This window comes from Mustelus asterias, chromosome 13 (genome assembly GCF_964213995.1).
Source record: "Mustelus asterias chromosome 13, sMusAst1.hap1.1, whole genome shotgun sequence".
In the NCBI taxonomy this organism is placed as follows: domain Eukaryota; kingdom Metazoa; phylum Chordata; class Chondrichthyes; order Carcharhiniformes; family Triakidae; genus Mustelus; species Mustelus asterias.
In genome coordinates this window covers 47,072,589-47,095,046 of record NC_135813.1, presented here as the reverse complement: position 1 = coordinate 47,095,046, position 22,458 = coordinate 47,072,589, and the positions used below count along the sequence as shown (strand labels likewise).

The window sequence follows — 22,458 nt, the reverse complement described above, 5'->3', positions numbered from 1 at the left end:
CTCATTTGAACCTTCTCATCTTGCAGTCTAGAACTAAACAAATCGTTGTTTCTCAGCCACACTTGACTGTTGATCTTTGCTGGGATAATTTCTCAGCAAACATCATTTGTTGCAATAGACGGCAATATTGTGTGTCGGAATCTTGATCAAAGAATAAATGACAAATGATTATTGTGCACAGCTTGGGGCAGGACTATTACACAGGTCACTCTGTGTGGAAACCCAACTGTGTGATTTATTGCAAATCGACGCTGAAGTACAGTCTATTCCAGTGTGTAAGTGTTTCTTTGTTCTCGTGCCCATCCCTTGTTGAACTGATAATTGATTGCCTTGCAAGGTCATTGTAAGTTTTAGACTGTAAAGTGTCAGTCCCATAGTGTGGGATGAGTGTCTCAAATTATGAAGTGGAGATGCTGGCGTTGGACTGGGGTAAACACAGTAAGAATTTTAACAACCGGTTAAAGTCCAACAGGTTTATTTGCTACCAAATAAACCTGTTGGACTTTAACCTGGTGTTGTTAAAACTCTTACTGTGTCTCAAATTAGCCAGACTGGATGGGATTGGGAGTTTGTTTCAGTTGAACCAGTTGGGTTTTCAAATCTTGGTGCCGGCTCGCACGTTACCAAATTCATTAATCCAAATTTCTAGCTTTGAATTTACAACCTCTAGTTTCTAGTCCCACACTGTAACCCCAAAGTTATCTTCTCTAATGTGTGGATGTAACTTTAATGTTACATGATGATTATTTTGTACATCTTTTTTAAAAAACTGTTCACTGTTTTGGCTAAGTGTGAAATAGACAATCAGTCTGATATGTCCGCTGCCGTTCCGCTTTGTGTCGATGGATGGGGAGGAATTTGAAAGTGGGAGATGTGCGTTCTGAGCTGGAGCTGTAGTATGGGGTATGGTGATTTCTTTGTGTGGGGGAGGTTACATGACACCTGACTGAGTTTCGGGGGTTTTTGGGAAGATGATGTGCGAAGTCCACACCTGGTTTGCTGATCCATCTCTTTTCTATTGTCAGATGAAGATTTCTTTCAATGATTCCAGTCTGCACACGACATTCGAGTATCCGTCTGAGAACTCGCTCATTCAAGAGGGGGAGTCTGAGGAGAGTGACAACGATGAGGAAGAGCAGCCCTCAACATTCTTCTTTCCACGTCCCAGTTACACCAGCTCTCCCACAACACCAAGCAGCCCCTTACGGACTAATACCCAAGCCTCAGGTATGTTGTGATACTGGTAGAGACAAATAAATTTTAGAAGGATAGTTGAATTTGCAGTCCTTGATTTAAAGGAATTGCATAACAAGATTATGGATTTTAGGACATACTGCAACAGACAAATTAAGAGCAACACTGACTAAACATTGCTTCGGCAGCTGACACTAAACTACAGACAAGAGATGCCTCTTTTAACTTTGACTGAAAACCCCAAGACAAAGTTATTCTTAACTGTATGTTCTGCACAGAGCTGCAGTGTTTTCAGGAACCCCTCCAGCTTTCAGTGGGGTTCACTTCTCCATGTTTCACTGAAGCTGTAGTATTGAGTGACCATCATAAGTTGCTTCTTTCTCAAACCAATGACCAGCAGTAAGGCTACTCGTGGCTAGTCCTTCACCCAGCCATGCAAGGACAAACCTCTTGAATTTCTAGATTACTACAGGATGCTTCTCTTTGACCAGAGACCGTGTTTCCACCTGCATTCAGCCTGATAGTCCACAGAAAGACAGCACACTCCTCTCTACTGACCATAGTAGCTACAGCCTTTTGTCTTTGTGACTTTGCTGTTGCATAAGGTTTACAGCATAGAAACAGGCCCTTTGGCCCAACTTGTCCATGCCGCCCCTTTTGTCAACCACTAAGCTAGCCCCAATTGTCCACATTTGGCCCATATCCCTCTATCCCTCTATACTCCTACCCATGTAACTATCTAAACGCTTGCTAAAAGACAAAATTGTACCTCCCTCTACTGCTACCCCTGGCAGCTTGTTCCAGACACTCACCACCTCTGTGTGGAAAAAAGTGCCCCTCTGGTCCCATTTGTATCTCTCCCCTCTCACCTTAAACCTATGCCCTCTAGTTTTAGACTCCCCTACCTTAGGGAAAAGATATTGACTATCTACCTTTACCTATGCCCCTCAGCCTCCTACGCTCCAGAGGAAAAACGTCCCAGTCTATCCAACCTCTCCTTATAACTCAAACCAAGTCCCAGTAGCATCCTAGTAAATCTTTTCTGCACTCTTTCTAGCTTAATATTCCTTCTGTAATGGGGTGACCAGAACTGTACTGTATTCCAAGTGTGGCCTTACCAATGTCTTGTACAACTTCAACAAGACGTCCCAACTCCTGTTTTCAATGTTCTTACCAATGAAACCAAGCATGCTGAATGCCGCCTTCACCACTCTGTCCACCTGTGACTCCACTTTCAAGGAGCTATGAACATGTACCCCTAGATCTCTTTGTTCTGTAACTCTCCCCACCGCCCTACCATTAACTAAGTCCTGCCCTGGTTCGATCCACCAAAATGCATCACCTTGCATTTGTCTAAATTAAACTCCCATCTGCCATTCATCAGCCCATTGGCTCAATTGATCCAGATCCCATTGCAATCCTAGGTAACCTTCTTCAATGTCCACTATGCCACCAATCTTGGTGTCATCTGCAAACTTACTAACCATGCCCCCTATATTCTCATCCAAATCATTCATGTAAATGACAAATAACAGTGGACCCAGCACCAATCCCTGAGGCACACCGCTGGTCACAGGCCTCCAGTTTGAAAACAGCCCTCTACAACCATCTTCTGGCTTCTGTTAAGCCAATTTTGTATCCATTTAGCTACTTCACCCTGGATCCCGTGAGATTTAACCTTATGCAACAACCTACCATGTGGTATCTTGTCAAAGGCCTTGCTAAAGTCCATGTAGACAATATCAACTGCCATGCCCTTATCTACCTTCTTGGTTACCCCTTCAAAAAACTCAATCAAATTTGGGAGACATGATTTTCCACTCACAAAGCCATACTGACAGTCCCTAATCAGTCCTTGCCTCTCTAAATGCCTGTAGATCCTGTGTCTCAAAATACCTTCCAACAACTTGCCCACTACAGATGAGGCTCACTGGCCTGTAGTTCCAAGGCTTTTCCTTGCAGTCCTTTTTAAACAAAGGCACAACATTTGCCACCCAATCTTCAGGCACCTCATCTGTGGCTATCACCTCCTCACCTTAATCCCATTCTGTTTCCGATGGAGCCCTACAGCGTAGAGCAGTTACTTGAATGCTGGCGGGCTGCAAGAAAGATAAAACGTGGCTAGAATCCATCTTCTCAAAACCAGCACACCCTGACTCGGATGATCTATTGGGTTAAGAATAGTTTCCAGCTAATGTTACCAACACATCCACAGTGAGACAGAGTAGAGGAGCCTAGAACTGAGGAAATAAATTCAAACATGCCATGTGAGAGTATAGAGATGGGTTGTATGAATTAGATGTGGAGATGCCGGCGTTGGACTGGGGTAAACACAGTAAGAGTTTTAACAACACCAGGTTAAAGTCCAACAGGTTTATTTGGTAGCAAATACCATTAGCTTTCGGAGCGCTGCTCCTTCGTCAGATGGAGTGGAAATCTGCTCTCAAACAGGGCACAGAGACAAAATCAAGTTACAGAATACTGATTAGAATGTGAATCTCTACAGCCAACCAGGTCTTAAAGATACAGACAATGTGAGTGGAGGGAGCATTAAGCACAGGTTAAAGAGATGTGTATTGTCTCCAGACAGGACAGCCAGTGAGATTCTGCAAGTCCAGGAGGCAAGCTGTGGAGGTTACTGATAGTGTGACATAAATCCAACATCCCGGTTTAGGCCGTCCTCATGTGTGTGGAACTTGGCTATCAGTTTCTGCTCAGCGACTCTGCGCTGTCGTGTGTCATGAAGGCCGCCTTGGAGAACGCTTACCCGAAGATCAGAGGCTGAATGCCCGTGACTGCTGAAGTGCTCCCCCACAGGAAGAGAACAGTCTTGCCTGGTGATTGTCGAGCGGTGTTCACTCATTCGTTGTCGTAGCGTCTGCATGGTTTCCCCAATGTCCCATGCCTCGGAACATCCTTTCCTGCAGCCTATCAGGTAGACAACGTTGGCCGAGTTGCAAGAGTAGGTACCGTGTACCTGGTAGATGGTGTTCTCACGTGTGATGATGGCATCTGTGTCGATGATCCGGCACGTCTTGCAGAGGTTGCTGTGGCAGGGTTGTGTGGTGTCGTGGTCACTGTTCTCCTGAAGGCTGGGTAGTTTGCTGTGGACAATGGTCTGTTTGAGGTTGTGCGGTTGTTTGAAGGCAAGAAGTGGGGGTGTGGGGATGGCCTTGGCGAGATGTTCGTCTTCATCAATGACATGTTGAAGGCTCTGGAGGAGACGCCGTAGCTTCTCCGCTCCGGGGAAGTACTGGACGACGAAGGGTACTCTGTCCACTGTGTCCCGTGTTTGTCTTCTGAGGAGGTCGGTGCGGTTTTTCGCTGTGGCGCTTCGGAACTGTTAATGAGTCGAGTGCCATATCCTGTTCTTATGAGGGCATCTTTCAGCGTCTGGAGGTGTCTGTTGTGATCCTCCTCATCCGAGCAGATCCTACGTATTCGATGGGCTTGTCCGTAGGGGATGGCTTCTTTAACGTGTTTAGGGTGGAAGCTGGAGAAGTGGAGCATCGTGAGGTTATCCGTGGGCTTGCGATACAGTGAGGTGCTGAGGTGACCGTCCTTAATGGAGATGCGTGTGTCCAAGAATGCAACTGATTCCGGAGAGTAGTCCATGGTGAGTCTGATGGTGGGATGGAACTTGTTGATGTCATCATATAGTTGTTTCAGTGATTGATTGTTCACCATGAGTCCAAAGGAAGAAAATGTCATCGATGTATCTAGTGTATAGCATCGGTTGAAGGTCCTGTGCGGTGAAGAAGTCTTGTTCGAACCTGTGCATTCAGCCTCTGATCTTCGGGTAAGCGTTCTCCAAGGCGGCCTTCATGACACACGACAGCGCAGAGTCGCTGAGCAGAGACTGATAGCCAAGTTCCGCACACATGAGGACAGCCTAAACCGGGATGTTGGGTTTATGTTACACTATCAGTAACCCCCACAGCTTGCCTCCTGGACTTGCAGAATCTCACTGGCTGTCCTGTCTGGAGACAATACACATCTCTTTAACCTGTGTTTAATGCTCCCTCCACTCACATTGTCTGTACCTTTAAGACCTGATTGGCTGTAGAGATTTGCATTCTAATCAGTATTCTGTAACTTGATTTTGTGTCTCTGTGCCCTGTTTGAGAGCAGATTTCCACTCCATCTGACGAAGGAGCAGCGCTCCGAAAGCTAATGGTATTTGCTACCAAATAAACCTGTTGGACTTTAACCTGGTGTTGTTAAAACTCTTACTGTGTATGAATTCTATACAGGCTGGAGCATTCCATGGTGATGGTATAAAGAGAGGCTCTCATTAATAGGCTGCACCACTGAATTGATTTGTAGAGCACACAGTGATGGGTAAAACTTCACAAGTGGGGAGAAGTCACTGCTGTGTTTGGTATTGAAGCCACAGTGTGACTCTGTTCAGTTTCAGTTACCATAGTCAGTCTTACTGTTTGTGTTGTTTAGAACTTAAAGAACTGTTAATTTGCATGATTAAAAACTGGGGTAAAAGTACAAATTGTATTGAATTTTCAATTATGACTTGCTGTAAACATTTCATGTCATGAGACCTGTTCCCTCGAGCAGCCTGATGAAGTTTCAATTGAGCTCCATCTTTGCGTTCCAAGCTGAACTGGAACAGCAGCACTACCTAGTGGCGGCTGTGAGTAAAACGAGGCACAAAACAGAAAACCTCAAAGTAGGAGTAGCAAGTGAGCTGTTCTGATCTCCAGTGGTTTATTTATTGTTATTCTATTCTTTACCTGGATCACAACATAAAACCAAACCAGGCAACTATTGCTGTAGAGTTTGAGAGCCAGGTCTTGCAAAAATAAATCACGATCATTGATTGAAACGGAAGGAGAGTCAGTGAGGTGCTTTAAGAATGGAGAGTGGTCGAGACTAGCAGAGAGTTTCGCTGTGGAGTTCAGGTACAGTGGTTAGCACAGGGCAAACAGCTGATGTGTACATAAGAATGTTTAGCTAGGAATTAATCATGAGTGCGTTGATTGGGGCTGGTTGTATTAAACTGGGTGTAAGTTAGTGATTGGGACAGGTGGTGTTATTATGGGTATTGGTCAGTGTTCTGTCTCCATCAACAAGACTGCATACTTCCATCTTGGTAACTTCACTTGACTCTGCCCCTGGCTCGTGCTGCTGAAAGCCTTTGCTACGTCTAGACCTGACCATTCCAGTGCTCTCGTTGCCAACCTCCCGCCTTCCACCCTACATAAACTTGTACTCCTCCAAAATGCTGTTTCTCATCTCTCAACTCTCCCCAAGTCTCATTCCCTCATTACTGGTGGATGATGACCTGTGCTGGCTGCCGGTCTGACACTGCTTCAATTTTAAAACCCGCATCCTCGTTTTCAAATCCTTCACCCCATCGTAGCCATGTGGCCTCCTCCAGTCTGACAAACCTTCAAAATCTCTCTGCTCCTCTGGTTCTGACCTCTTGGGCAGCCCTGATTTAAATGGCTGCACCATTTGTGGCTGTGTGTTCAGCTGTCCTGGAGCTAGGCTCTGGAATTCTCTCACTCTAAATCTCTCCAGCCCTCTTTCAAATTTCTTTCAAGATGCTCCTTAAAACTTCTTGGCCAAGCTTTTGATCATCCATCCTCATATCTTATTTTCTGGCCTGGTATCAAAGTGTTTTTATTGATGCCTTGTTAAAGACGCTAAATAAAGTCAGGCTGTTGTTTAGTCAACTGTTGGTTGATGGACGTAGTGGGGAATAGATTGTGTGTCGTAGTTCCGATCATAGAAACATAGAAAACTACAGCACAAAACAGGCCCTTTGGCCCCACAAGTTGTGCCGAACATATCCCTACCTTTTAGGCCTACCTATAACCCTCCATCCTATTAAGTCCCATGTACTCATCCAGGAGTCTCTTAAAAGAACCTATTGAGTTTGCCTCCACCACCACTGACGGCAGCCGATTCCACTCGCCCACCACCCTCTGTGTGGAAAAACTTCCCCCTAACATTTCCCCTGTACCCTACCCCCCAGTACCTTAAACCTGTGTCCTCTCATAGCAGACATTTCCACCCTGGGGAAAAAGCCTCAGAGTCCACCCGATCTATGCCTCTCAACATCTTATATACCTCGATTAGGTCTCCCCTCATCCTACGTCTCTCCAAGGAGAAAAGACCGAGCTCCCTCAGCCTATCCTCATAAGGCATGCCACTCAATCCAGGCAACATCCTTGTAAATCTCCTCTGCACCCTTTCAATCTTTTCCACATCCTTCCTGTAATGAGGCGACCAGAACTGAGCACAGTACTCCAAGTGGGGTCTGACGAGGGTCTTATAAAGCTGCATCATTATCCCCGGACTCCTAAACTCAATCCTTCGATTGATAAAGGCCAGCACACCATACGCCTCCTTAACCACCTCCTCCACCTGCGGGGCCAATTTTAGAGTCCTATGGACCCGGACCCCAAGGTCCTTCTGATTCTCTACAGTACTAAGAGTCTTTCCCTTTATATTGTACTCCTTCATCCCATTCGACCTGCCAAAATGGACCACTACGCATTTATCTGGGTTGAAGTCCATCTGCCACTTCTCCGTCCAGTCTTGCATCCTATCTATGTCCCTCTGTAACTTCTGACATCCGTCCAGACTATCCACAACCCCACCAACCTTTGTGTCGTCGGCAAACTTACCAACCCATCCCTCCACTTCCTCATCCAGGTCATTTATGAAAATGACAAACAGCAAGGGTCCCAGAACAGATCCCTGGGGCACACCACTGGTGACCGACCTCCATTTAGAAAAAGACCCATCTATACACACTCTCTGCCTCCTTTGGGCAAGCCAGTTCTGGATCCACAGGGCAGCAGCCCCTTGGATCCCATGCCCTCTCACTTTTTCGAGAAGCCTTGCATGGGGGACCTTATCGAACGCCTTGCTAAAATCCATATAAACCACATCTACTGCTTTCCCTTCGTCAATGTGTTTAGTCACATTTTCGAAGAACTCCACCAGGCTCGTAAGGCACGATCTGCCTTTGACAAAGGCATGCTGAGTATTCTTGAGCATACTAAACCTCTCTAAATGCTCATAAATCTTGTCCCTCAGGATCTTCTCCATCAGCTTACCAACCACTGAGGTTAGACTCACCGGTCGGTAATTTCCTGGGCTATCCCTATTCCCCTTCTTGAAAATAGGAACCACAACCGCAATCGTCCAATCCTCCGATCCTTTCACATCCTCCAGACGAATGCATTGTTTGATTTTTAGATATTGTTGTTGTTGAGATACAAATACATCGGGTATTTTGGAACTTCAGGCAGTTCTTCTCCTCGATCAATATTGTTTGACAATCCTAAAAAATCAGGAGGAAAAACAGTTGCCATTAACTTTCCGTTAGTGTGATTTTCATCCTGGCCTGCAAGCAGTCTTGGATGTGATGACAAAGGGAGGTATGGGTTATAGAAAGACAGGATAGTTGAGCAAATCTTGAGATGCTTTTGATGTGCATGGAGTGTCAGACAGATCCGAGCTTGGCACTGATGAGCAGACCACATCCATTTCCCAACTTCAATGTGATTTCAGTCCTGTGATATTCCAAGGTTTTGAGCTGCTTTGGTGCAACATTTCATAAGACACAGCAGTAAGCACATAGCAGATGTATGGTGTGGGTTGACTTCAGACGATAGCTGTGCTCATATTATGGTAAATACAGTAAGAGTTTTAACAACACCAGGTTAAAGTCCAACAGGTTTGTTTGGTAGCAAAAGCCACACAAGCTTTCGGAGCTAATGGCAGTCCAACGCCGGCATCGCCACCTCATATTATGGTACCCAGGTGAGTCTTTGTGATTTGTCATGTTTCCAGGTGATCCATTCAGGATCTGATCTGATTCCAGATTTCTCCCAAAGCTAATGATTTTTGTCCTCCCCTCATTCTTCACCCACCTTTTCATACAGCCTTTACAAACTACACTCCTAAGCATACAGTGTCATTCAACACATGGCAGGAACAGAAGCTTGATGAATCCGTTTCTGGGAAGGACAGTTCTCAGCAGGATACTGAATCCACAACTGAAGATGACATGGTGAGTTTGTGCAGTAATTGAATTTGGGACAGATGGGCTGTGTGTACACACTGGGTTATCAGGATGTGCTTAATAACGGGTTCATCATGCGAGTGATCCACCAGAGATCTGAAACCTGGTGACAGTACAACGTGTATGGGTATTCTGTAGTGCACCACTCTGGTATGCTACTGGGCTGTTGAACGCAGAAAGGCCTGAACACAAAGCTGTGTTCTGGTCTGCAATAAGCCAAGTAACATAGTGACTTTGTTTCTGTTTCTTTCTGGGGCAATGTTAGGAGCTAAATTAAATAGCAGTACCCTGGCAATGGTAATCTCAGGTTTGCTTGCTGAGCCACATGTTAATTGACACATGGCAAAACAGATCAGGATATGTGGCTGAAAGACTGGCATAGGAATTGGAGATCTGTTTCATGGGACACTGACACCACAAAAGTGATCAGTTCCTGGACATCGATAGCTCCCTGGGATAGAGAATTCTAAAGTTTCCCCAACTCTGAGTGAGAGAATTTCTCATACCAGTCTGAAATGGCCAAACTCTCATCCTGAACCATGACCCTGAGTACTAGATTCTGTAGCGAGGGGAAGCAGCCTCTCAGGAAAAGATGTTCGGTAATTCACAACTGAAGCGCTTGTGAATTATTTGAAAATTGGTTGGGACGTATGAGATACTGAGTAAGGATAAAGGAAATAGTCTCTGATTGTCAGAATGTGACAAGTGGTGTTCTTCTGGGATCTGTACTGAGGTCTCAGATTTTCACCATACAGGTCCGTGATTTGGATGAAGGAATAGAACGTTAGGAGAGACGACGTTGTTAGGAGGCTGAGTTAAGTTGTGTAGAAGGGAGCAGGACCTTACTGAGGGATATTGATAGATTAAATATACAGGCTAAACCGTCACCGTGAAGTTTAATGTGGGCAACATGAGGTCATCCAAGAAAGCCAAATTGGTATTTTCTAAAAACTAGGTACTGTGGGGGAGGAGGGGGATTTGGGTAGTTGATCATAAAGGTAGTAGATGAGTACAAAGTATAAGAGACTGGATCCCAGAAAAAACCCATACCAAGCCCCCTCCTGAATCCTATATTGTACTGTTGTGTATTTAATGATGCCCAGCACTCACTTCTGTTCAATTGTTCCCTCAGCTGACGCCAGTGGATAGCAGCGCGCACTCTGATTACAGCAGCGAGCCAGCACTATACTTCTGACCTAAAGGAGATGGGATTTGGGAATGGTAACTGAGTTTGGGATTGGCTTATCTGAATCCTGGAATGGCAAAAGCCAGCTGCGTGCCATCAGAAATGTGGCTAGCCGTCCTTTGAAAAGCCCACGCTCCTCGCTGCAGCAGTTTGGGCAGTTTCTCCTGAGGGCAACTTGGACTTTCATTCCTCCACGTCCTGTTGGATTTCTCCCTTGCGTCAGAGACCAGTCTCCAGACTAATGTGGGGCCCACGCAACATTTATAAGGCAGCTTTGAGATTCTGAGACCAGTTGTCTGCACACTGAGTTTGCTACGTTTGCACTTGCTCTCAAAGGGCTGTGACCTATATTCCGAAATCATTCCTGAACACTGCCATGGACGCTGAAGTCTGTTCACCAATGACCATTCAATTCCTTACAGAAGACCTGACTTATTCTGTGCTTTGGCCTTGGCCACCTTTGTCCTTAAGAGTATTGGGCCTGTATGAGGGCCAGACCCTGGGCCATGGATTTCAGGATTGACTGTGTTCGAGTTGCATTCCCATTTACAATGTTGTACACTGGGTCCTGGATGTATATGTACTGTACTGTGATTGTGCGTCATTCCCACTGTGCCACAGTTTTTACTGGTGGTGGTCCTGGTCACAGGGTGTCCCAGGACTATAACCATTTTCATTTCCTTAATTTTCCATTTCTTTAATATTGTAATTTGTCCTGGCACTCTGACTTGAGGGCCTCCTGGTGAGGTTTAGCAGGGTGTAGGGCAGTTCAAATGAGCTGTGAGAATGCTAAACCCATTCCAGAGCTCAAAGACAGGAGTTTGTCAGAGCTTCTTTGTGAAATGTATTTTGTGCCATGTATTCACTGGGCAGCTAGGACTGAGGGAGGGAATTCCTAAATTAGGAAGGGCAAGAGTGAGGGAGTTGAGTTTTTGTGCATGCACTGGAGTGAAAGCTTGATGGTGACTTAGGCTGAGCCTATCAGATATTAAACTTTCACCTGTTTTAAATTGTCATGAGCTTGTATTGTTAAATTCGTATGCAACATTGATGTAAACTCTCACAGAGAGATGGATGTTAGTAACATAGGGAGTCTTGGAATTGAAGCAAAAACAATTTCTAGAGTGTTAACAGCCATGCACATTCACCACCACATTAGAATCTAGACATTATTCCTAACCCTAACCCTAATCTGTACTTTTATTAATCTAGGGGCTAAATTTTATTCCCAGATCCTATCAAAAGGTCCCTAGTTAATTGGAATGACTGGGGCCTCGAAGCTCTGCTGCAACCCTTGTGTATTCGAACAGTATTATAAACTGTACCCACAGAATATTTCACTTTAGTCTCCAGAGTAGAGTTTAGCAATCCAAGCATTGTCTTGGAGGCTGCTCCTCAGGGTTTGAGCTTCAGTGCAGCAGAGGTGAGATTTACTGGAGAAAACAAGAAAGAATGATTAATTATTCACTCAAATATCATCCCAAAGCACCACACGTGTTGGCTGAATTATGTAGAGATTGGCAATTTATGTTTGGATTTTTATATGAGCTCTGATTGGGAATGGCAGGGGGAGAGAGAGGATGTTATAGAATTGGGTTTGCAGGCATGCATTGATCACCCTGTCCCCATTTCCAGATTGTTTATAGGTGGAAATGATCTTTAACCTATGGTGGTGATTGAATCTCTCACATAACTGTGACTGGCTGATCCACCAGAAACTGAGAGCGGCAGAACACTCTCATTCCTTGGACAATGTGTTTTCTGTTCTGAAAGGAGGTAAAATTCTGTAGGCATTGAGAGACTGTCGTTAGAATAGACCAAGTTCAAATCAGAAAGTTGTGTTAGGAGAGGGAAATAGAGCATTGAATGTGTCAGGAGAAATGTCTCGATCACTAAATTAATTCCATATACACTCCAGTAAAATATAATCATGAACACAATTTGCGTTGATTGTGTCTGGCTGCAGTTTGATGGGTTCATTACCTCAGGAATGTCTTCCTTTATCCCTTTATTCAGATTGGAATATAGCCCTGCAGACCAGGTACAGCAGATTCACACACAACTCTTTCACTTTTGGGTCTGAGTTCTGACCAGCCTGAGGTGATTAAACACTCCTGTTTGTTGGTTGTAAATTGAAATGATTTTCAAGAGGCCTGAGTTTGCTTTCCTGTGAACAAAGGTTTATAACAAAAACACTTGATTCTCTAACTATGGGTGAGATGCATTTCCCAAGATATGGATAAAAGTAGAGGATGAGAGTAATGGAATTATCCAATTTCTGTGGGGAGGATGGGGGAAATACACTATTGAGATTACAGTCAAGCTAGTGTACTAATTGCACGTAAGCCATCAAGATGTGCTTAAAATTATTTTATCCCACTGACCCACATAAGGGCTACACTTGTTAATAGCAAAAGTCCCATTTAAGTTGGGGTTACAATATATATGTTATAATGACTTTTCTTCCTGAGCTATTGCCGAATATTATCTGCCTGCGTTTGTGGTGATCCCTTTGGGTGATCCCAACCAGATGCATTGTTCAGGCAGCTGAATAATCCTCTGCCGCACCGCCCCCGTATTGCTGTTTGCCAGTAGGTTTAGTGATGGTGTGATAGTGGTAACAAGGAATGAATTGAAAACATGCAGCAGATCTGCCATCACCAGAAAAGAAAAACAGGTTAACCTTTTGGGTGGAATGCCTTGGACAGAAATTAGTTCATCCAAATTGTTGGTGTTGTTTCTTCTTTGTTTTAGATGCTGATCTGACTGCTGTGTATTTCCATAATTTCAGTTTTCTAGTTAATTGTGCATTATTCCTGAACCTCAGACTTGCCTCCAATTGCAGGATATATGGTCACTCCAGGAGCAACTAGTCGATTAAAATTTCTGTTCACAAAGTACCCCGCCCACAATCCACCGAGTTGGTAACTAACTCGGTCTCTGAAACCACTCTCTGAAGCAGTAGAAACTTGCTGGCTGAAGTGAACATCAATGATCGCGTGCAATGGGTTCACAGTTAAATGTGCTATTTATGGATGGCTCTGAGTCCCCTTTATGTCAGCAGCACTGCAATATCTGAACAACCTTTAGAATCTCTGAAGAGAATTAACCGTTTGCACTTAACACTTTGTAGCACACTCCAAGTATCTGCATTCAGTATCTTGCAGTCCTAGCTGTGATGCAGACCTTTGATTCATGACTGAAACACTTGTGAATTGAGTCTTCCGTGACTGTTGACACATACCACTCTGTGACATCAGATATTAATAGTAAAGGGAGGGAGATGAATTTTGAGTGTGTACATACTGGCCTTGTTTTGAAAATTCCTGGCAGTGTAGGGCATTGCATTATAGTTGGAGTGGATTCCAGGCGAGGAAAATATTTAATAAAATTGCATATGCACTATAGAATTTTGCACTTAGAAGCGATTTAACTGAATGGGAAAATCTGAAACTTGCCAGCGTTTAGTCTCATGGCCAAATGTATTGCTCTTTTTGTAACATTCACCTTTGCAAATCCTAGAAATGCACATTATTGTTTTGAAAGAAAACACAACTTCTGATAACAATGGATATGCAGAAGTGCTTCAGCTGAGAGTCTTGTTCTGTACAGTGATACCCAATACAGATTTTGATATAATTTTCTTACTTTTGGTGGAGATGTAATGACTGTAATTCATGATGGTTTAACATTTTCAGACATGATCATTTGTTGATTAATAAAAAAATAAAAAATACACTGGCAATGAATTGAGAAAAGTCATCTATCAAATCACAATTTCGTTTTAATTATTATAGCTAGAAACGGAGACCATTTAGCCCTTTGATTCTATTCTACCATTCAACTAGATCAGGGCTGATTTGTATCTTCACTCCAGCTACCTGCACCTTTACCTATTAATCTCAAAACTGAGATGGATAGGATGTTTTCAGTTGACCCCTGACCTCAAGTCTTTTGGAAGTGACGATTCCAGATTTCCGGTACTCTGTGAAGAAGCCCTCACTGACTGTCAACTCTGCACAATTGAGCTTGGATTCTAAGGTTATGCCTGAACTTCCCACTGCACAAAACACATTTTGCTCCATCTCTCCTATCATTACCTCAAACAATTTGGATATACTTAACTAAATGGATGCATGTATTTATTTACTAATATATTAAAGCTAGCAAATCTCTGGAAATGCAAATTTGTAATAAAAAGGAAGGGATGTTTAAAAGAAACGAGAGTAATCACGTTAAAAAAATTCATCACACAAGTTCAAGAAATAATGCCAAAAATGGAGAAGTCACCAAACTTTTTGCAAAGGGAAGCTGTGGCAGGAGTTGGAAATTGATAGGGCGGCACGGTAGCACAGTGGTTAGCACTGCTGCTTCACAGCTCCAGGGACCTGGGTTCGATTCCCGGCTTGGGTCACTGTCTGTATGGAGTTTGCACATTCTCCTCGTGTCTGGGTGGGTTTCCTCCGGGTGCTCCGATTTCCTCCCACAGTCCAAAGATGTGCGGGTTAGGTTGATTGGCCATGCTAAATTTGCCCCTTAGTGTCCTGAGATGCGTAGGTTAGAGGGATTAGTGGGTAAATATGTAGGGATATGGGGGTAGGGCCTGGGTGGGATTGTGGTCGGTGCAGACTCGATGGGCCAAATGGCCTCTTTCTGCACTAGGGTTTCTATGATTCAATGAAAGGTATGATACTGAAATCCAAAATGAAGAGCAACTGTCATCACCTTGTTGAATCGCGGCTGAAATTGTAACAGTGTTGTTAACAAGAGGTAGCTGGGGATTTGCCATTATAAATGGGAGGAGGCCATCTGGCCCATTGTGTCAGTGCCAGCTAACACAAAGCAATCTCTAATCCCACTTTCTGGTTCTCAGTCTTATAGAATCCTTTCAATGCAGAAAGAGGCAATTTGGCCCACAGAGCATCTTACCCAGGCCCTTTTCCTGTAACTCCGCATATTTACCCCGCTAATCCCTCTAATTTACACATCCTAAAACATTAAGGGGTAATTTAGTGTGGACAATTCACCTAACCTGCACATCTTTGGACTGTGGGGGGAAACCGGAGCATTTGGAGGAAACCCACACACAGTCATTCAAAGCTGGAATTGTGGCTTTTGCTACCAAATAAACCTGTTGGACTTTAACCTGGTGTTGTGAGACTTCTTACTGTGTCTAACCCTGTATCACCATGCTGCTTGTCCATAGTCATGTAGGTTACGGCACTTGAACTGTATAATCAAGGTATTATTTAAACGTTATACCTCAACAACATTTTCCTATGCTATCCCATATCCTTTGATGCCGTGCATCCAGAAGTCTTATTGATTTCTTTCTTGAACCTACTCTGAGATTGAACTTCCACAGCCCTCTGGGAAATTCACCACTCTTGAGTGAAGAAATTCATCCTCGTCTCAGTTTTAAACAGTCTGAGACTCACCAGCCAGGGAAAACATCCTATCCACATCCACCCTGTCAAATTCCAAGAATTCTGTAAGTTTCAATGAGCTCACCTCTCATTCTTATAAACTCTTAGAATACAGGGCCAGTCTCCTCAATCTCTCCTCGTAACCCAATCCCGTCATCCCAGGAATCAGTCTGGTGAACCTTGATTACACTCCCTCAATGGCAAGTACATCTTTCCTTAGATAAGAGGCCAAAACTGTACCTAATACTCCAGATTTGGTCTCATCAAGCCTCTATATAATTGCAGCAGGACATCTTATGTACTCAAATGTTCTTGCGATAAAGACCAACACACCATTTGCCTTCCTAATTGCTTGCTGCACCTGAAGCTAGCTTTTAGTAATTCTCAAACAAAGTCTTTGAACATCAATACTTCCCAATTCCTCTCTATTTAAGAAATTAGTATTTTTGACCAAAGTGGATAACCTCACACTTATCCATTCAGTTAGCCTGACCAAATCCCCTTGAAGCCTCTTTTGTATCCTCACAACTCATTCCCACCTAGTTGTTTCTGCTTCTACCATCCTTTCAGGCAGAGTTCCGATTTCCCACAACCTTGGGATGAAAATATTTCCCCTCTAAACTTACTCCCCTCTACTCTATCATGGGTAAGATGGGTATAGAGGAATATGGGCCAAATGTGGGTAATTGGGATTAGCTTAGGGGTTTAAAAAAAAGGGTGGCATAGACAGGTTGGGCCGAAGGGCCTGTTTCCATGCTGTAAACCTCTATGACTCTAAACCACCTAGATCTTGCCCTAACCCTATGGGTCTGTCAACCAACCAGAATAGGGCCTTCTGATCACCTCCATCTGGACTCCTCACAGCTTTCAATTAGGTCTCACCTCAGGTTCTTCTGTTCCAAAGAAAACAACCCCAGCTTATCCAACCTCATAACTAAATTCTCCAGCTCAGGCAACATCCTTGTAAATTCCTTCTGTTTCTTTTGTGTAATCTCATCTTTCCCAGAATTGCATGCTGTGACCTAATCAGTATTTTATAACAATTCTAGCACAACCTCCCTGCTCTTATATTCTTTGTCTTGGCTAATGAAAGCAAATATTTCATATGCATAATCACCTTCAGGGGTTTGTGAAATGCAAGAAAGATCTTTTTGCTCCTTTAGACTTCTCAATATTGTACCATTTACTGTATATTCCCTTACCTTGCCAGCTTCCCCCAAATTTGGATTGACCTACATTTGCTACTGTTCCATCCACTTGACTATTCCATTGATATCTTTCTGCAGTCTTCTACATTATCACCCAAGTTTAGGACAGAGTTGAGGAGGAACTTCTTCTCTCAGAGGGTGGTTAATCTCTGGAATTCTCTGCCCAGTGAAGTGGTGGAGGCTACCTCGTTGAATATGTTTAAGTCACGGATAGATGGGATTTCTGATCGGTAGGGGAATTAAGGGAGCAGGCGGGTAAGTGGAACTGATTCACTTCAGATCAGCCATGATCTTATTGAATGGCAGGGCAGGCTCGAGGGGCTAGATGGCCGACTCCTGCTCCTATTTCTTATGACATGGACCACAAAAAGCAAAGGACTGAGTCCTGTGGAACCTCAGGAAACAGTCTTCCTGTCACACACCCACTGACCTTTACCCTTTGAATCAATTTTGGATCCAACTTGCCCCTGTGCCTTAGATCCCATGAACTTTTGTGACCATTGCTGAGGGCTTTGTCAAAAGCCTGAACCTTATTGGCCTTTATTGCTACAACCTCAAAAAAAATCAATCACGTTTTTTCACAGCTTCCCGTGACAAATCTGTTTTTGATTAATCCATGTCTTTCTGAATGAAGATTTATACTGTTCTTCAGAATTTTTTCACCATTGTGGTTAGGCTGGCTGACTTATGGTGCAATGTTAGCTGCCCTCCAGCCCTCTGGCACACCACTTGTTGCTAGAAGTGGAAAATGATGGTTCAAGTCTCTTTCATATTGTAACATGTTTCAACCAGGCCATGGGATTTATCCACTTCCAAAGCTTTCAAAAAATAATTCAGCCAGCATTGTTGTCCCTCTCTATTTGCCCTTGTATAAAGTGATGGTGAGCCTTCTTAACTGCTGCTGCAATTCATGTTGTGTTGGTAAACCCACAGTGTTGTTTGGAAGGGAGTTCTGGATTTTTGACCCAATGACAGTGAAGGAATAGTCAGGATGTTGTGTTTGGGAGGGGAACTTGCACGTGGTGGTGTTCCCATGCACCTGCCAGGAGGAAGAGATTGCTTGTCAAGGTGCTGGGGAAGATATACCTTCACTGAAGGCTGAATAAATTTGCTGAAGCTGTTGTTTCATTGAAATTATAAGTCACAGAGGTTTACAGCATGGAAACAGGCCCTTCGGCTCAACTTGTCGATGCTGTTTTTTTAAAAAACCCCTAAGCTAATCCCAATTGCCCGCATTTGGCCCATATCCCTTTATACCCATGTCCCTCTATACCCATGTACCTGTCTAAATGCTTTTTAAAAGACAAAATTGTACCCGCCTCTACTACCACCTCTGGCAGCTTGTTCCACACACTCACCACCCTCTGTGAAAAAAATGGCCCTTTGGATACTTTTGTATTTCGCCCCCTCACCTTAAACCTATGCCCTCCAGTTTTAGACTCCCCTACCTTTGGGAAAAGATATTGACTATCTAGCTGATCTGTGCCCCTCATTATTTTGTAGACCTCTATAAGATCACCCCTCAGCCTTCTATGCTCTAGAGAAAAAAGTCCCAGTCTATCCAGCCTCTCCTTTTAACTCAAACCATAGTAACTTAACCACTGGGCTACTGGACCCTCTACAGCCCTTTACAATTATTGTGTAGCACAGTTCCTAGAGGAGTGGCAGCTTCCATTTGCTGTACATTGGCTCATTTACAAATACCAATTGAAGATCAGCACGACCAAGGCTGGAGAAAAAGATTGTACAGATTGAGATGTATAAAATTGAGGGCATTGACAAAGTGGATACAAATGACCTATTTTCGTTAGCAGTGGGGTCAGTAATCAGGGGCACAGATTTAAAGCAATCAAAGGAGAGTTGAGGAGAACATTTTTCACCAAGGATAAAGGAGTTCTAGAATTCACTAGCTGAAAGGGTGATAAGCAGAAGAAATCCTCATTATTTAAAAAATATTTTGATTTACACAAAGTGCCACAACCTGCAGAGCAGGAACTGCAAAGTGGGATTGGGTTAGACAACTGTTTGGACTAGATTCCTGTTATGCTGCTGACCCAAAATTCTTCCACTAAGTTATATTGTGTTCAAATACAAAACAACTGCATCAGGCTTTCCCAGCACAGTGAACAGACTGGCTCCACCACGGTATCCATTCTTACTCTTCCATGTAAGTTTCTTGCTTTTAAATCCAGTAGAGCTGGATTGACACAGCTCTTCAAAGGCCTGTTTCAGGAGGAGGTATGGCCATTGTCCTTTTTCATAGCATAATACAAGCAAATTTCAATACAGCTTTATCAACCACCCTCATGTAGAAACACCCAAGTTTTCCAGATGTATAAATTTTATTATAAACAAATTAAATTAGAATCTTGTGGTTACCAATCCCTTGATGGAATTTGAAATTGTTTGAACCGTGATCCAGTATTAGGAATTTATTGACAATGTTTCTCACTGTTACAATCACAGATTCCCTCTCCTTCCACTTCCTGCTCCTCTGAAGCTGATTGCTAAAAATCAGGAGTCCTTGTTGTCACCATTTTCAGTGACTTGATTCAGGGTCCCTGCTTCCCGCTTCAGGACAGTCAGCAGTGTCTGGGAGCTTTCGAGGATCTGCACAGATAGAAGAAAACAGTACACTATTAGTGCATTTAGCTGCTGTAATGAAGGGGAAGGGGGAAATTGCACATTTCTATGGAAGGAAGAGTTAAATAACCATTGAACCACCTTCATCTGAACTTAGATAAACTGGTTAGGGGTATTTGACTTGTAGGCAATGTTCCGTTTAAGGTGGGCGGCTGCACAGTAATCTGGAATGTACTGTCACAAGGACGTGCTTTTAGAAGATATGATTTTTGATTCTTTTCCATTGGCTAGATGTTAAACTGGAACCCGAAACAGAAAGTGAGACAGGCTGAGCTGCGATAAAACAATTTCACATTCCACAAAGTTGGAATAAAGACAGACAATGAACTCCCTGGAGAACATGAAAGACCCTATCTTCTGACTGTTCATACTACACTGAGACATGACAAATGTATTGGAGATCAGACATCAAACCTGTTCTGAAACAGTAGCTGCAGAAACATGAACTAATCAAGCCCCTCTGGAATATGCAACCAGCAAGGCATTTCAAGGGAACCCCTGTCAAGCAGGATAGAGGGAGAAGCTGTACTGAAATCTCTCTGGAACTGTGCCCAGTTTGCAAAGTGACCATAGAACATTACAGCACAAAAACAGGCCTTTTGGCCCTTCTTGGCTGTGCCGAACCATTTTTGTGCCTAGTCCCACTGACCTGCACCTGGACCATATCCCTCCACACCCCTCTCATCCATGTACCTGTCCAAGTTTTTCTTAAATGTCAAAAGTGAGCCCGCATTCACCACCTCATCTGGCAGCTCATTCCAAACTCCCACCACTCTGTGTGAAGAAGCCCTCCCCTAATATTCTCTTTAAAAACTTTTCCCCCCCTCACCCTTAACCCATGTCCTCTAGTTATTTTCTCCCCTAGCCTCAGTGGAAAAAGCCTGCTTGCATTCACTCTATCTATACCAATCATAATTTTATACACCTCTATCAAATCTCCCCTCATTCTTCTACGCTCCAGGGAATAAAGTCCTAACCTATTCAACCTTTCTCTGTAACTCAGTTTCTCAAGTCCCGGCAACATCCTTGTAAAGCTTCTCTGCACTCTTTCAACCTTATTAATATCCTTCCTGTAATTAGGTGACCAAAACTGCACACAATACTCTAAATCCGGCCTCACCAATGTCTTATACAACCTCACCATAACATTCCAACTCCTGTACTCAATACTTTGATTTATAAAGGCCAATGTACCAAAAGCACTCTTTACGACCCTATCTACCCGTGACGCCACTTTTAGGGAATTATGTATCTGTATTCCCAGATCCCTCTGTTCTACTGCACTCTTCAGTGTCCTACCATTTACCTTGTATGTTCTACCTTGGTTTGTCCTTCCAAAGTGCAATACCTCACACTTGTCTGCATTAAACTCCATCTGCCATTTTTCAGCCCATTTTTCTAGCTGGTCCAAATCCCTCTGCAAGCTTTGAAAACCTTCCTCACTGTCCACTACACCTCCAATCTTTGTGTCATCAGCAAACTTGCTAATCCAATTTACCACATTATCATCCAGATCATTGATATAGATGACAAACAACAATGGACCCAGCACTGATCCCTGTGGCACACCACTAGTCACAGGCCTCCACTCAGAGAAGCAATCCTCCACTACCACTCTCTGGCTTCTTCCATTGAGCCAATGTCTAATCCAATTTACTACCTCTCCATGTATACCTAGCGACTGAACCTTCTTGACTAACCTCCCATGCGGGACCTTGTCAAGGGCCTTACTGAAGTCCACGTAGACAACATCCACTGCCTTCCCTTCATCCACTTTCCTGGTAACCTCCTCGGAAAACTCTAATAGATTGGTTAAACATGACCTACCACGCACAAAGCCATGTTGACTCTCCCTAATAAGTCCCTGTCTATCCAAATATTTGTAGATCCTATCTCTTAATACTCCTTCCAATAATTTACCTACTACGGACGTCAAACTTACCGGCCTATAATTTCCCGCATTACTTTTTGAGCCTTTTTTAAACAACGGAACAACATGAGCTATCCTCCAATCATCCGGCACCTCACCCGTGGATACCGACATTTTAAATAGATCTGTCAGGGCCCCTGCAATTTCAACACTAGTCTCCTTCAAGGTCCGAGGGAATACCCTGTCCGGTCCTGGGGATTTATCCACTCTGATTTGTCTCAAGACAGCAAGCACCTCCTCCCCTTTAATCTGTATAGGTTCCATGACCTCCCTAGTTGTTTGCCTTATTTCCAAAGACTCCATGCCAGTTTCCTTAGTAAATACGGATGCAAAAAACCCATTTAATATCTCCCCCATTTCTTTTGGTTCCATACATAGCCGACCACTCTGATCTTCAAGAGGACCAATTTTATCCCTTACTATCCTTTTGCTCTTAATATACCTGTAGAAGCTCTTAGGATTATCCTTCACCTTGTCTGCCAAAGCAACCTCATGTCTTCTTTTAGCCCTCCTGATTTCTTTCTTAAGTAGTTTCTTGCACTTTTTATACTCAAGCATCTTATTTGCTCCTTGTTGCCTATACATGTCATACATTTCTCTTCTTCTTTATCAGAGTTCCAATATCCCTCGAGAACCAAGGTTCCTTATTCTTATTCACTTTGCCTTTAATCCTGACAGGAACATACAAACTCTGCACTCTCAAAATTTCTCCTTTGAAGGCCTCCCACTTACCATTCACATCCTTGCCAGCGAACAGCCTGTCCCAATCCACGCTTTTTAGATCCTTTCTCACTTCTTCAGATTTGGCCTTTTTC

At 43.7% G+C, this 22,458-nt stretch overlaps 2 protein-coding genes across 3 annotated transcripts in view; one reads left to right on the top strand and one right to left on the bottom strand.

Annotated features, from left to right (window-relative positions):
• The first annotated feature begins 956 nt into the window (after positions 1-956).
• anapc2 (anaphase promoting complex subunit 2) overlaps positions 957-22,458 on the top strand; it is a 105,897-nt gene continuing 84,395 nt past the window's right edge. For both annotated transcript variants that reach the window (XM_078226688.1, XM_078226686.1), the window contains exons 1-2: positions 957-1,227; positions 9,111-9,238. In XM_078226688.1, the coding sequence (XP_078082814.1) occupies positions 972-1,227; positions 9,111-9,238 (384 nt within the window). In that variant the 5' untranslated portion in view covers positions 957-971. The remainder of the gene's footprint in view (positions 1,228-9,110; positions 9,239-22,458) is intronic.
• Positions 14,203-22,458, bottom strand: part of ssna1 (Sjogren syndrome nuclear autoantigen 1) — a 32,192-nt gene continuing 23,936 nt past the window's right edge. The window contains exon 3 of the mRNA XM_078226702.1: positions 14,203-19,680. Within this exon, the coding sequence (XP_078082828.1) occupies positions 19,585-19,680 (96 nt within the window). The 3' untranslated portion in view covers positions 14,203-19,584. The remainder of the gene's footprint in view (positions 19,681-22,458) is intronic.